The 16,190-nt window shown below is 42.1% G+C and overlaps 1 protein-coding gene across 2 annotated transcripts in view; it reads left to right on the forward strand.

Moving 5' to 3' along the window:
* The first annotated feature begins 5,567 nt into the window (after positions 1–5,567).
* The window catches only part of pappa2 (pappalysin 2), a 97,519-nt gene continuing 86,896 nt past the window's right edge, over positions 5,568–16,190 (forward strand). The window contains exons 1-3 of one of the 2 annotated variants that reach the window (XM_087850664.1): positions 5,568–6,595; positions 14,239–14,471; positions 15,905–16,132. In XM_087850664.1, the coding sequence (XP_087706790.1) occupies positions 5,704–6,595; positions 14,239–14,471; positions 15,905–16,132 (1,353 nt within the window). In that variant the 5' untranslated portion in view covers positions 5,568–5,703. The remainder of the gene's footprint in view (positions 6,596–14,238; positions 14,472–15,904; positions 16,133–16,190) is intronic. The other variant, XM_087850665.1, reaches the window with a different exon arrangement.

Consider the following 16,190-nt stretch of genomic DNA (forward strand, 5'->3'; position numbering starts at 1 on the left):
TCAAATCACGCAAGGAGGTTGTGAGATAACGTCCACGGAAGCTTTGAAGAAAATTCGATGAACAGGTGGACATGTTCACAGAGATTCATTGATTTATTGGAGAAATATAATAAGATGACAACGTCCAGTTCATAAACTCAACTAACAACATGTAGCCATGAAAGTTAGTGGGGCAGCTAGTTAACACACAAACGACAAAAGAACGTCAGACAGGGACACATATTGCATGTATGCATTTTTGTCATCTGCAGTTCTAGATTCAAGATTAAAGACTTATCATGATATTTAATGACACAAATCTTGAAAATATATATACTATAAGACTGGGATTTAAAAATATCGCACACTTGGACTGAACAGGCTATGTGCATCTATAAGTAATCTGTATACCTGAGGGATGTAATAGTGTGGAGTGGTAGAAAAGTGTACTTTACAAACAGCTTCCACAGCATGCCTTTATCCTGTCTTCCTCTCTCACCCCAACCAATCACAGCAGATGGCCCCGCCCCTCCCTGAGCCTGGATCTGCTGGAGGTTTCTTCCTGTTAAAAGGGAGTTTTTCCTTCCCACTGTCACCAAAGTGCTTGCTCATAGGGTGTCGTAGGATTGTTGGGGGTTTCTCTGTATGTATACTTTAAAGTCTACCTTACACTATAAGGCGCCTTGAGGCGACTGTTGTTGTAATTTGGCGCTGTATGAACGAAATTTATAATTGAAAAACATTTTTACATTATTTTTTTCTAAAATGTACTGCAGATGTTAGCTTCCCTCAGAGGACACTGACATTTTCAGTCCAGTTGAAATGATAAACACATCTAAAAATGTTGCCACATATAAAAATCCATAACAAGAGGACCAAATGAAGAGTTTTGTGTAATCAGCATCCGCTACTGAATAAAAGTGGGTAACTGTGATAGAACACAGATTCAGTTGTTTAACACATGAATACTGCCTCAGAATTCACTTTTAAGTTAAGAGGTAAGTACATCTCAAGAATCAGACGTGTATCTGCGGCACCACAGATGTCTCTATTTAAGAAATACCTGCACAGTGGCTCCCGTGCTTGTCATACTTTCCAGATTGCCTTTTTACATTTAAAAAAAAAAAAATCAAGCAGGTAGGTCACATCCACAAAGTGCAGCTAGGGGCCGAGCCAACACAAACAGCATCGTGTCATTCAGGCATCCACCTGCAGCTTTGCAAACAGAACCCGAGGAGCACTAACATATTCACGCTCACAGTTTCTCCAGCCTGCTACTTGATTTTTCCATTTTTACCTCCATGTGTGCAAATAAGGGGTCCTCCACGTAGGCACGCACGACATTGGATTTTCCCATGTTTTTGTTTGCGGAAAGAAGTTTATATGTTTCATTATGGAGCTCAGTTAGGATGGAGAGTACGTTTTTTTCCAGCTAGAGGAAAGTTACTGAGTACGTCGAAGAGCAAATGAGTTCCTCTGAGAGGGGACCACCATGTTAAAGGGGCTTCCTCTGTGCTGCATGCAGGCGGGGAATCATGCTGAGTTTAGAAGAAGCCAATGGAAAGTCACTGTGCTAATATCAGCAGCGATGCAGTTTTCACAAAAGCTCCAAAAAGAGGAAACTTGTGTCACTTTTTTCACTTTACAGATGGTAGAAAATATGATTTGAAAGAAGAAAAAAAAGGGCAATGAAAGTGTGAAGCTTCCAAGCAACGAAGCGAATGTTGCCCAAATGTGGCAGCTGTTGATTTGAACGCCCTCACTGCTGAATCCTGAATCCTTGGAGTGAAACACCTGCAGCACTGTCCACACACCGCGCTTCATGTGTCTTCCCCCTCGGCACATCTCCCTGCCCCACTTCTATTTCACACCAGTGGTGGTGAAAAGCACTCTTTTCTTCATTCTTCCCCCTTCTCATTTGTCCTCCGCATCAGCCTGGATTTTCTCCCATTGGGCCCCCCCCTCTTCCTTTTTCTTTTTTTTTGCATGAGGATCCAGGTTGTGTGTGTGTGTAGAAAAGAGAGCACAAGGGGAAGGGGACACGGAGCTAGCCTCGGGGTCGGTGGGGTCAAGACGGACAAGCTGAGATGAAGGATAATCGGTGGAGGTTCCTTACAGTGGGGGGTGAGGCCCCGGAGGAGCACCCCCTTTCAGACGCTCTACCAGACACCCCACTCCCTTCTTTGGCTCTCTTCCTCTCTTTCTCTTCTGCCTCTTCTCCTCCATCCTCTGTTTTTGTTGGAAATTTAAAGACCCCCTCCCCCCTCCTCCTCTGATTTCTCTTGTCCCCCTCTTCCTCCAAATGCAGTTGCAGCTGGATTTCAAAGGGCACTTCTGCAGCAGAGAAAGCTGAATGTTTAGCAGGCTGCGTTTGTGGAATTCCTGCCTCCCACTCTTTAGGACCGTTTTTTGCCCCTTCAGGGGCCCCTGCCATAACTGCCGGTGGCCTCCCCCTCCTCCTCCATTTCCATCTCCAACCTTGAGCCAGGGCCCTGTTGGCAAATTGAGCCTCACAAAAAAAGTAAAATAGCAGGGCCTGAAAGAAGGAGGCAACACTTTAGAAGGTGTGGAACAACAAAAAAGTGGACTACAGGAGGCCTTTTTTTGTGGGTTTATTATTAAAGATTTAATGACTACTTAAAAGATAAATAATGACTTATTCATAAAACACAGTGTGCAGTTTCAAGACTTTAAACTCGTCTGGGGAAATATCACTTCTATCAGTATAGATTTTGTTTGCAGCTTCTGGAAACATTTCAGTGAGGACACCTGTCTTTTGACTTAGACGGCCTGCACAAGATGCCAAAAGCTATCTTCCCATTTGCAAGGTATTCATCATGGCTCGAGATATTCATCAATGTACGATCAGCTTCAGAGCTGGCTCGGAAACGACAAAGAATTTAAGGAGACCTGCAACACTTTAAACGCATGTTTTCTGTTTGTTTGCTAGTAGCATTACTGAGTTTCTGCCCGAAACACGCTTACATGCACGAGCTCGAAAGGCAGGGAGAAAACAAACAGGGTGAATATTGAGGTTGAAAGAAAATTGACCATTAAAGGGGCCTTTCATTTGCTTTTGTGAGACTTCAACCACAGCCCTTCCTTCCTTCAGAGGACAGACTGCTCCTGATAATGGAAATTACAAAAAAAACAAAAAACAATGGACCTTCAGTAATATTTTGTCATTTTTGCATAAAAACAGTAAAATGTATTTTTTTTTGCTGTTGTAACACTTCACTATGCAAGTATATGTCTGCATGTATGCAGATGCACACAGCTTTTCACTGGGCGCCTACAAACGGACGAATCTGTGTGCATTGCATTGTTTCGCCATCATCCACCTTGGTTTCATTTCTTCCTCTCTGCCTAACCCCCTTTTTTCAGCCTTGGCCCACACGAGCACAAGAGTTCAGCACAAAGCAGGTAGCATATTTGGATGGTAAAAAAACAGACAAAGAAAACAACCTTTTTCACGTGCAGGACAGATGTTGTGCCTGTCTGTGCTGCACCAGTGAAGAGAGCCAGAGTGTGAGTGAGACTGCAGGAGAATGGGCAAGGGAGGGAGGGAGGGAGGGCGGGAGAAGGTTACTCAAACTTTACCTATTTCGTTTAGGGGTAATGCATGTGTGTGAGAGAGAGAGGGGGAAAGAAAGAGAGGGAGGGAGGGTCATAGGGAGAAAACACTTCTCCTCCCCCATCCCAGCCACCATCATTCATCCTTTGCCAGGTTACAGAGTCCCATTAAGAAGACATGGACAACAAATCCTATACTGTAGCTTATGCTGCGATTGTTTTCTACTCAACCTGACACCAGTTTACACAGTAATTCACTGCAGACTTGTGAATATCATAATGTAAATAAACATTATGTAATATTATAGCATAAGATAGTATAATATAACGTATTAAAACTTGCAAGTTGCGCTTGTGCACTTGCCCACGCACAAGTGCACTTTTTTCCTGGACCATTCTCCACATTACAAATGTTTCAAGATAGAGAAGGACGTCACGCCTCACTTTAACTCTCTGAGTTCAAAGCCGTCATCGGTGATGACCCCAGTTCCAACCCCTACCAATGACTATAACACTAACCCCATGCATTGGGACTTCCAAGTCCCAGGTTGAAGTAAATCACCATGGAGGTGGCATTTGAAGGATGAGAGCCTAATTTTACTCACATGTAGCAGAACAAATTTTTACAAGCTGGTTCCTCCGGTGTCAAACAAATGCAGTGGATTCATGAGCACCCTGTAAGGTTAGAAGGACATCACATGAACTATATTTGCCGTTTGGTTGGGATTTCTCCGGCCTATTTGCATGTTTAGCAGCAGTCTTGCATTGCCACCTTTACTAGAGTAAAAGGGCCAGGATACTCCTCCCACCGCCAGTGATGATGGATGGATGGGTGGATGAGGTCAGGACAAGAATAATAAATGTATAAATAAACTTTACAGCCTTTTTCCTCTCTCAGCTCTGGATCAGAGTGATGCACAGCGCAGCAGCAGAAGAAGAGAGGAGAGGATTTCCCTTGTAAAACTCAAGTGTGAGGGAGAGGGTAGGACGCCTCCCCCTCCCCCTCCATCACCACCACCACACTTCCCCTACCGGTGATGTCAGGGGGGGTAGGGGCTCCCTGATAAAAACCTTTGGACTCGGGAGAATGGGAGAGAGAGAGAGAGAGAGAGGTGAAGGAGTGAATGGAGGAGGATATTACTACAATTGCATAAACCGGTGGAGAGGAGCAGCAGCAGCAGCAAAGAGCGCACAGAGACGCGCAAGTTCGAGCGCAGACGCAGAACTCTGATTGACTCTGATGGACTAACACATTCGTCCTCTTACAGAATTTATAGGGACGCTCAACAAGTGGGGCTTTTGCTATCTTAGGGCTGGCACTTTGCACTGCGCTTTATTTTTTCCGCTCTTTTGCAGCGCTTACTCCGATCCACCTTGCGGTCAGATGTTTCTTTTCTCTTTTTTTTGGAACAGGACGCACTAAACTGATGCCGCAGTGGTCAGGTAAACAGAAACAGCAGGTCTCGAGCAAAGAGGGAAACCAGATATCAGATGATTTTATGATTTAGACAAATGTGCCCATATTTTACTTCTTCATAAAACAAACGTTTGCGCTGATAATTATTTCTAACATACTAAATCAGACCGGTGTTTCTTTACCTCGTGGGCTTTGTGAAAGGCTTGCACAGATAGTTAGGTGTATGCTCTTTTCCCTCTAAGATGAAATAAAGAGTCAGAGGCTGCAGATATACTGCGGACACGCACGGGAAAGGGGGCAACGCGTCCCCACTAAGTGTCTGCGCAAAGTGCACACGTGTGCGATTTAGCTTCACTTCGCAAAAACTCTGAATTTTTGCTGTGATTCTTTAGCAATATTGAACACCTGCTTTTGTTTCAAATCTACAGCTTCTAAAAACCCTCAAGTTTGAGTGAGAAACTTTAAATGTCCTCTCGAACTCTTTGGGATGCACTGATGTATGTTTTCATCTGATTGCTTTTTTGTTTTTGTTTTTTAAGTAGGTTCATTACAGTTAAAAAAAATAATCAAAACAAAACAAAAAAGACAGAAAAACGTATTTTTTCTGTTGCTTGTGAAAAAATGCGCAGATTTCTCTAATCTCAGCCTGTGTGAGATTCCTTTGTTAAAAATAGTAAAAATAAAAAAGGCTGAAATCTCCTTTTATACATCGGCCAAACGCTTAACCCGAGAAAATGTTGTTGATCAGACTACTGGCTGTCTTCCTCGTCTTCATCGCTAACACGTGGCTGCTTCGCTCCAATGCGCTGAGCCTCTACAAACGTTCCTTGGCCCGGCAGGCAGACCGTGAGCTGTCCAGGCTGGCAGGTGAACCCTGCGCCGTCTCCGGCGTGTGGAGGTCCCGGCGGCAGCCCAGCTCTCACTCCCCGACCCAACAACGCCCTCCAGCGGCCCGTACGAGGACGCACACGAGCCGGAGAGAGCTGTACACTGTTAAGAGCGCTCGTGCGGTCTGTGCAGGAGGCTGCGGGTTGGAAGCCGGGGCGCGAGGGTTCGCTCCTGCGGGGGAGGAGGAGAAGGGAGGCCGGGGAGACTCCGGGATAGAGGGGGGCGAATATTTCGGGTCGCCCGGAAGCTCCACGGATAACCAGAGGGAGCAGAATGAAGTCGGCGCGAGCGGTGGACAGTCTGTCCTCAAAGACGCCGTGTCTCCCTCGCGCGCTCCTCGCGACCCCCGCTCCAGGTTCACCCGCAGCCTCCACGGGACGTTTCGCTACGAAGAAGAGGGCAACTCCAGCTGGGAGAAAGTCGCCCCGTTCAGCTCCACGGATTCCAGGGGGCTCCGGGTCCTCCAAAAGCTCCAGCAGGGAGATGAAGACCAGTCCTCCACAGCAACCCCCGAAAGCGTCACGGAGGACTACTCTGACGAGGTGCAAGAGGGAGACACCTGGGGGAGCCCTGTACCGAGAGTGCCCCCGTCCTGGATGACAGCCCTGTACTTCAACGGGCGTCGGGAACAACTGAAGGTGAAGCTGCCGGCGGGAGTGGAGCTTCCGAGGGCCACGTTCAGCCTGGAGCTTTGGGTGAAGGCAGAGGGAGGGCAGAGCAATCCCGCGGTCATAGCAGGTGGGTGTAAACTCTTCTTTACAACATCAAAGGTACCGCTGTTATCTAGTTAACACTCATGTGTGACAGGCCACAAAAAGTTTGCCATCGCTCCCTTTTAACGAAATTCTCTGAAACTGAAGCGAGGTTTTCCCTGTTTCATCTACATCACTGATCAGGCAAACTCAAATCATCCGATTATTAATCTGTCAGATGAACTAAACTAACAAGCAAATATCTACAAATCTGTGCACGGCTCCTGCAAATCACCTGGACTGAAATATTATCTTTCATAAAAAGTCACATCATTAAAATGCCAAACCTTGCGGTGACCGCGGTCATTCATAAACACGCTCACGGATTCAAAGTGTTTCCGTAACTCCGCTCGGTAGTGCAATTACACAAGGTTCACAGAGCTAAATAAAAAAGGGGAAATGCCTGCTTTAGATTTCTTTTTCTTAAGTTAGTGAACTAATTAAATTAGTTAATAAAGTCAATTGTTTCCAAAATTAAAATCTGCTACTTATGCCCTTAATTATACCAACCGGCCTCTTACATATTTCAATATTGAGAACGAAAACAGACAAAAAGAATATACACATTACACGGAAGTTGTTATTTAAGGTAACTCATATATATATATATATATATATATATATATATATATATATATATATATATATTGGTCCATGTTGTAAATTTAATTAAAATTGCAATTATATTTAGCACATTTTATTACAGTAAAGTCACTCTGCTTAACATATTAGATTGCAAAACACTACAAAACAAGCTTCACAGAAAAATAAAATACAAGTCAGCATAGACAGACACAAACACACACACACAGTTATTAAGTGTGAATAAAAAGGTTTTAAGTTTGTTTTTGTAGACACGGCTTTAATGAGCCTCAGGTCAGCTTGTTCCAAAGAGCTCATAGATTTAATTCTGGGAACAGCTAAAAGGCACCTGATGATGAGACTGAGAGAGCCAAACCAATCAAAGGATTCCAAAGTTAATTCTATGTTGAACTGGAGCCAATGAAATGATTTCAACACTGGAGTATTGTGTTCAAAATGCTGTGTACATATAAGGACTGCTGCATTCTGAGGAAGTTGAAGTCATCCTACTGATAATTTGGATAATCCTGCAAACACAGGGCGACAGCTTCATAAGACCCGCATGGAGCAATTTCTCAGTCAGTTTTGAGACGTTTTGAAGTAGAAAGCTTTTTAATAATGATCAAAACTGAGGTCACTGAGAAAGGATGACGATGGTGATAAATGTGTAATATAAATATGTCTCTGACTGAAAGTGGTCTTATGTGGATAAATAAAAGTATTTCAGTTAGCAGGCGTCAACTGCACTCGTGGTGTCACAGCTTTACAAAACTATCTTCAGCTAATACACAAATTCAGTAACTACACTGTAAACACAATGAAACAAACATAGAACAACCCAACACTACAGAACATGTATTATTTTAGTTAATGTCTATATTAACAAATAGGCTTCCCTGACACACCCCACTCGATAAGCTAACACTGTGATGGAGATCTTGTTTTTAATCTTCTTCTTTTGGCTGTCTCCTTTCGACCTGAGATCTCCCTCTGATATACTCATCTCTAATGCTTTCCCTCCTGGTCAATACCAATAAAACATCTTAACATCTTCAAATGTCTTTTTGTTAGTGCCACTGTCTCCAAACATACCACACAGCAGATCTTCCTACCATACTGTAAAACTTTCACTTTTGCTCCTATTGTTTTGTCACACATAACCTTTGACACTGAGCGCAGATGAACTCCAAAAACACAGTTCAGTGCTGTCACATCCTTCCCTTCATAACCTCAGGGCGATTGTTGCTTTCTTCTGGTGCACTCATTTAGGCTAGTGTGTCAAAAAGTGCAACATAAGAAACGAAGCAAACAAAATATTTTAATATGGATACATTTCCGATCAGATTGTATCATTTGCTCCTCGTCATTACTATTTTCTCAAGCTTATCCTTGGGTTGTACCAACAATAATTACAACCAGAAAAATGCGAGCTTAATAGAATTATCTTATGAATGAGTTCATCTTGTTTTGAATACATACCCCAAACTAGACCGTGGAAGTTTTAGGGTCTAGTTACATCCCTGCTGACAACAATAATGAGTGTGATTGGACATAATTGGACACCGACAGCAATTATCATTGCTGCCACCGGATGCTGACGAAGATAATGTGACAGGATCATTTCCATTTCTGAAGAATAGGCTATTATAAAGAGGACGATGAATATATTGATAGCTGGTATTGATAACCGTGTGATGAGTGATGACACTCGACACAGCCTCTTGGAAGAATTTTACGATTACAATGTAAACCAGGAAGCAAATGTTGCTTTCAAGATTGTTAGATTGTAGCCTTAAAATGTTATACGCTAAGCTAAAAATCCCACAAAAATCTATACAGAGCAACTTACCTGGTTAAATACGGCTTATGTTAACTTGCTGCACCGTTTTGTGCTAAAAATTGACATTAGAAGAAAGTGCAGGCCAGCCTGACGCGGTGTAGTTTAACGTCAGTTCATAAAAGATTGTACAAAGTCTTGAACGACTTCTCACTTCTTTATATTTTGTCAGATGTTCTCCCGTTGTTCTAAAAGTCTTTCAAAGTTCTTCTCTGAACGTCGGCTTGTTTTCAGTCCAGTCCTTGTACCTGACCATTTTCGGGGAAATGTTTTTTTGCTTGTTAAGTCAATTAATTGTGACCTATGAATCATTCAAATATTCTGCATGCCTGAACTGTTTAGCCATGCCTGTCACAACTATATAACTTTAGTTGAATCTATAAAAAGTTACAAAGATAACAGTTTAACAAGTATAAAATAGTGATTCCCAAACTTGACAGCATGGTGTGCAGTGTGTCCTTAAAAAAATCAGAGGAAACGGGACAAGTGGAGGCTGTGAAGAAGCCGTTCTTTATGAAGGGAAACAAACCGAAAGGGTGACGCATAAAAAATTATGCACAAACTGGACTGAAGATTAACCTATCCCCACAAGCTGTATGTCTTTGGACGGTGAGAGGAAGCCGGAGTACCCGGAGGGAACCCACGCAAACACGGGGAGAACATGCAAACTCCACACAGAAAGACCTGATGGTGGAATTGAACTCAGGACCTTCTTGCTGTGCAGCAACAGTGCTAACCACCGTGCCACCGTGTTTGCGTGGGTACTCTGGCTTCCTCCCACCGTCCAAAGACATGCAGCTTGTGGGGATAGGTTAATTGGATAATCCAAATTGTCACTAGGTGTGAATGTGCGAATGAAAGTGAGTGCGAATGGTTGTCTGTCTCTGTGTGTTGGCCCTGCGACAGACTGGCGACCTGTCCAGGGTGTACCCCGCCTCTCACCCTATGACAGCTGGGATAGGCTCCAGCGCCCCCCGTGACCCTGAAAAGGATAAGCAGAAGCGAATGGATGGATGGATGGACTGAAGATTACAACAGGTGTTACACACTGATGAATCCAGATTTCAAATTTTTGGTTCAAATTGTCGTCAATAAGTACAAAACAGAGAAAAACAACAGTGAGTGTCTATAGCAACAGTAAAACAGTGTCATGGTTTGGGGCTGCATTAGAGCCAGTGGTGTTGGGTATCTTTGATGGAACTATGAATGTAGCAAGTTATGGTCAGATTGTGACAATAACATCTGGAAAGTGGTTGATTGATAACGGCTTAATTCTTTTAGCATGACCATGATCCCAAATACGCTGCCAGTAAAAGTAAAAGCATACCTGAAAGAAGAAGAAGACCTGTGGGCCGACCTTCAGTGAGACTGGGGAACCTGAAGGTTACTAAAAGGAATTATACGAAAAGTTCAGGCTGTGTCGCAGAATAAAGGCGGTCATATCAAACACTGATGTTTGATTTTCTTTGCTTTCTATAATGCCTTCCCATGAATGCTTTGCTCATGTTTCAATAAATCACTGCATCCTCTCCAAACACTGCAAAATATAAACAAAAGATGTTGGTTCTAGATTTTTCCACAGTGCAACACATCGACACTTTGGACACAAAGTCACAGCGTTTGCTTTTTCACTTTTTGTTTTTAATTACAATTAATTTTAGTTGGTTTTCATCAATTTAATGAAATAACACTGAAACTTTGAAAAACTGAAAATAAACTCCTTTCAAGATCAGTTCCCATCAATACGCAGTTATCGTGACAGCGCTAAAGCTAAAGTGAGTTACAACATTAAAAGATTGGTTTAACCAGGTAAATTCTAATTCAGGACATAGATTCTGTTTAAAAAACACGATGGATTTCACTCAGCTTCTCATCAACAGTTAGCTTCCCTGTGGATTTCCACTGATTGTAAGTGCCAGCTGCAGACACACTGATTCCTACACAACCTGCATTGTTTTGCAGGCTCTTCTCATGAAGACAAACACGGCTATTTTTCTAATACTGAGAATGTTGCATTTGAAAAGCTGCACACTTGACAGAACAACACATACATCAAGCAAATTGAAGAGGATAAAAGCGCTATGGTGTAGCACTGCAGCTGTCCAGATAGTGAGGGAGACCACAAACTGTTATGTCCGCTCACATTTACTCTGATCAAAGATCCGACTCCATTACTCAACTTTTCTTTCCCCTCATTGCTTCCTTATGTGAGGGCGGCATTTTGTGGCATGGGCCTTTCTCTTTGTAGTGTCCAGAAGGAATTTGACCAATTCGGTAAAAAACAAACTCCTATTGTTTCTGCTAGACATGACATTGACATTGGTTTGACTTCTAATGGTCACTGATGATCTTTTAAATCTGTTTGCACATTTCAACCCTTTATTCTTGTGTGACTGTGTGCGCTGCAGAATGTTGTAAACAGTCCAGTCCCGAGTGCGCTGCTGGACAAACACTGTAATGATGACGCCATTAGTACATTTGACAAGCCCTGCATTAATATATAATACAGATAATAAGATGTATTATTGCATGATTCCATGCATGTTTGCACAACATATGCAGCAATAGTATATGAAAAGATTCTCTAAATGTTAGTAATGTTTTTAAAGTCTTTGATAAAAGTCTTAAATTATTCAAGTTTCATTTTCTTGTTACTTTAGTGTCGTATGTTTTGATTTCAATGTTAGATTGGATCATGTATCCTACTCTGCTATATGTAGCATTTTTAAAGCTGAACTCAGTGAACCAAATGATTGAGTAATTCAGTAGAGTTGTCTGGCAGCAGTAGTAGTGAGCTGCAAAAAAAGTCATCAACAGCGTCTCACTGCTCCGCAGGGCGTAATTCAGCCCACTGTTTGGGTTTCCTGGCCTGGATGTTTCACTGTCCTCAGTAACCTTGTTAGAGGAAGTTTTTTAACAGTATCTCTGATGCTGTACACTACCTGCCCAACAAGCACACAGCAGACAGAAGAGGTCAGCAGTTTGATAGATGGAGCATTTAGGATTGAGGATACAAAGTATTTCCCTTTAAAATTGCTGCATAGGGACATTTCTGTCCTTGCTAGTTTGCAGAGGTGGGAATCACCATACATCCCACGATACGATATTATCACAATACTTAACGCACGATACGATATTATTGCAATTTTAAAAAAATATTTTGCGATATTCAGATTCTGTACATAAAGGTAAACTTTATCAATATTCATTTTATCTAATATCAAAGTCTCACACTCAGTCTTTCTCTCATTTCAGTTTTATTGTTGACAAACTGAACGGTTTGTATTACAGTCTAGTCCAACTTAACTGAACGCAACCATCTGGTACAATTATAGCTATTCTGAACTATGCAGTTTATGAAAACTATGCAGCCCCTTCAGCAACTGAAGAATTTGAAAGTAAATTAAAACAAAATATAATTTTACATTAAATAAAAAAGTTTAAACTTAATTAAAATAAAACATGTTTATTGCTGCCATAAAACAAGTTAAACACATTTGGACAGTGAAGGAATGTCAGGATTCTTGCTCAGAAAAAGGATCAACATGCTCTGAAGTCAGAGTTCCAGTCCATGTTTTTTGTAACAAAATATCGATTTCTGCTGTCCCTGTATCGATACATTATTAGCAAACAAAATATCACGATACTACACAGTATCGATTTTTCCCCCCACCCCTACTAGTTTGCAGCAACAAAATAAGTTGGTTAAAATAATTATCTTGTGTTTAGTCCAACATCAGTTGCCTGTTGTTTCAAAGATGTTAGTTGAGTGATGCTAACTGCACAGACATTTGGGCAAGGAAAAATATTCTAGCGCTGACACTGCTAAGTTTAGCCACCAATGTGTAATAACGGACTGAAACAGAAGATGGCAGCACTGCATGTACAAGGATGCCAGCTGCCGTTAAACTCCGAAGAAGAAGAAGCTGTGTCCCAGAATTCATAGCGCAGCCCAGCTCAGTTTACAACAATGGCGGCAGCTAGTTAGTTTTAATATTACTCTTATTATTCTTTCTGGGTCACAAAATAAGCGTTTAACATATTTTCAGGCGAGAATGTAGCTGTGTAAACCTCAAATATCTGCTCAGTTTATCAAGACACCACATATTTTCAAAAGCGCTCCGACGTTTTCGGAGACGTCTGTTACCCACTAGCTCGATAGTTAGCCGGGGGCTAGGCTCACTAGAGCCGTGAGAACACCGGACTCCCGGCACATCATTTTCAAACCCACCGCTGTCTTTCGCTACTCAGGTTAAACATGATATATAAGTCACTTAGATAACTTAAAAATGATATTTTTTGGCTTTTTTCAGTGTGACATTGTTAGTGTCGTCTTGTGCTGCACATTTCAGTTGTATCTAAAATTTAGCTCTTGAGGACGAAACAACGCTTAAATGCAGATGCAGTATTTTTATGATCAATGTTTAAATCAGTTTGCCACCAGGAACTTTCCTGGAGTTGATCCCAAATTGTTTGTAAATATGTTTGACTGTACAAATCCACAGTATATCAGTGTTATATTACCAGCTGCTTCTGCTTCCCTACAAAGGCCAAAATAGCTGCAGAGTTAAATATTGATTCAGTGCAATAACTAAGCTGAATGCGTATCGCCACATTGAAGATGCTTGTTGATTGGTCGTCCTGAAACATTGCGGTGTAATGCAAGTGAAATACCATTTTGAAGTTACCACACTAAGCTACAAATCTATAGTCTTATCTCAACTACTGAATAACATGCTTAGCCATGAAACTGGCTCAACTCCATGGGGATGTTTTTCCCTTTTAGACACACAAGTAAGCCTACACACACACACACACACACACACACACAGAATTGAGGAGGGTGAGGGGGTTCCCTGACCCTTCTCTGTCCTAGTATTTGACATCTGGGGAGCAGATGTGCGTCTGTGTGTGTCTGTTGCAACAGCAGATGGAAACATCAGGGCCTTGCCTTTGCTTAGTGAAATACCTCCGTCCTTCTTCCCCTCTCTGTTCTGTCCTGCTGTTTCTGGCTCTGTCTACTCTCTCTGTCTTACTTTCTCTAACTGCGTCTCTATGCGCTGCTCTCTCTTTTAGTCTCTCCTCCTGCAATCATAGGAGTATAATCACTTGGAAAGGTTGCTTGTTGGCGCGATTGTTCGATTTCTCAAGGGTGCTGACTCTTTGTAAATTGTGAATATTCATTTTTTTCCACCACTTTTCTCCCCTAGGTGTCTTTGACAACTGTTCCCACTCACTAAGTGAGAAGGGTTGGTCAGTAGGCATTCGCACTGTGGAAACTGCTGGCACCAGAGATGCACGCTTCTACTTCACACTTCGTACAGACCGAGCTGTGAAATCCACCACTGTCCACAGCCACCAGCGGTACCGAGCCAATGTCTGGACTCACCTGATGGCCGCTTACAATGGTCATAACATGACTTTGTATGTTGATGGAGCTAAGGTGTGTGATTGAACATTGGTTGAGTTTGGTCACACAAATCAATGGTCCATTTCATGATATTTTCCAGGCATTTCACCCATGGCTATATATCATATTTACCAGCTCTATTACAATATCGTCTTAGGGATTGTTTTTGCTTTTTGTCAGATTATAGGGCACCCAATTAATTAGGGCTGCCACGATTAGTCGGCTAGTCACGATTACGTCGACTATCAAAATCGTCGACGACTAATTTAATAGTCAATGCGTCGTTTGAAGCTTTGTAAGATTCCCAAAGACGCAGGAATAAGTAGTAGGATTTAAGAGTGTAATAACGGACTGAAACAGAAGATGGCAGCACTGCATGTACAAGGATGCCAGCTGCCGTTAAACCCCAAAGAAGAAGAAGCTGTGTCCCAGAATTCATAGCGCGGCCCTGCTCAGTTTCCAACAATGGCGGCAGCTAGCTAGTTTTAATATTACTCTTATTATTCTTTCTGGGTCACAAAATAAACGTTTAACATATTTTCAGGCGAGAATGTAGCTGTGTAAACCTCAAATATCTGCTCAGTTTATCAAGACACCACATATTTTCAAAAGCGCTCCGACGTTTTCAGAGACGTCTGTTAGCCACTAGCTCGATAGCTAGCCGGGGGCTAGGCTAACTAGAGCCGTGAGAACACTGGACTCCCGGCAAATCGTTTTCAAACCCACCGTCGTCTTTCGCTACTCAGGTTAAACATGATATATAAGTCACTTAGATAACTTAAAAATTATATTTTTTGGCTTTTTTCAGTATTTTATTTGTTCCTGAGTAAATCGGTTTGGCTGAGATTAAAGTTATAGTTTTTACACAGCTGAATAAACGTCAAGCAGACAGCTGATTATCAGAAGTGTGAGATGCTGGAGAATTTACTCCGGTGTCCTGTTATATTTTAGATAGCAAGGAGTTTATTAAACTTCACCGAAACAATCTGCAAATTTCATTAAAATTTAATAAACTCTCATCTTGTCTTTATTTTTAGTTAGCACATACCTTAAACACTTAAAGCTGTAAGCTAATGATAGTTATATAAGAGCAGATGCTGCTGGTGCAATAAGCTGTATGTTTTACATTCAATGGATGATGATCTGATTAGTCGACTAATCGCAAAAATAATCGGTGACTAGTGACTATCAAAATAATCGTTTGTGGCAGCCCTACAATTAATATGTTGGCAATAGAAGTTATTGCCAATGAGAGCATCCGTGGAGCAGAGTGAATATATCACATGCCAACCAAATGGAAAGCTTCTTAAAAAGCTAACTGCCACAGCACTCTAATGCTGTAACATTTGGATGACTTACTGCTTATATGTTCTTTTAAAAAAGAATAATTAGACAATTAATCTTAAAGTATATTCAGAACATGATAAAAATGAAGGAAAAAAAATCCCTAATTTTTCCCCTCTTAGGTAGGAGAAAGCAGCCACCAGTCAGGGAATCTCTACAGCCCCTTCATGAAGGCCTGCAGAACCCTCTTTCTTGGCAGCAATCAGTCCGATCAGGGGCAAAGCTTTAGAGGCCACGTAGGAGGCGTGGTCTTGTGGGGCTATGCCCGCTCCCATGCGGACTTGCTCAAACGGCCACTCCAAATTGACATGAGTGAGCCGGTGCTGGCGATGTGGGCTGACTTTACTAATGTAAGTGGTCATTTCAGATTTCTACACTGTTAGTTGTTGATTTGTGTTCTTCCAATAG

Source organism: Neolamprologus brichardi, chromosome 14 (assembly GCF_056152115.1).
Source record: "Neolamprologus brichardi isolate AB-2024 chromosome 14, ASM5615211v1, whole genome shotgun sequence".
Lineage (NCBI taxonomy): Eukaryota > Metazoa > Chordata > Actinopteri > Cichliformes > Cichlidae > Neolamprologus > Neolamprologus brichardi.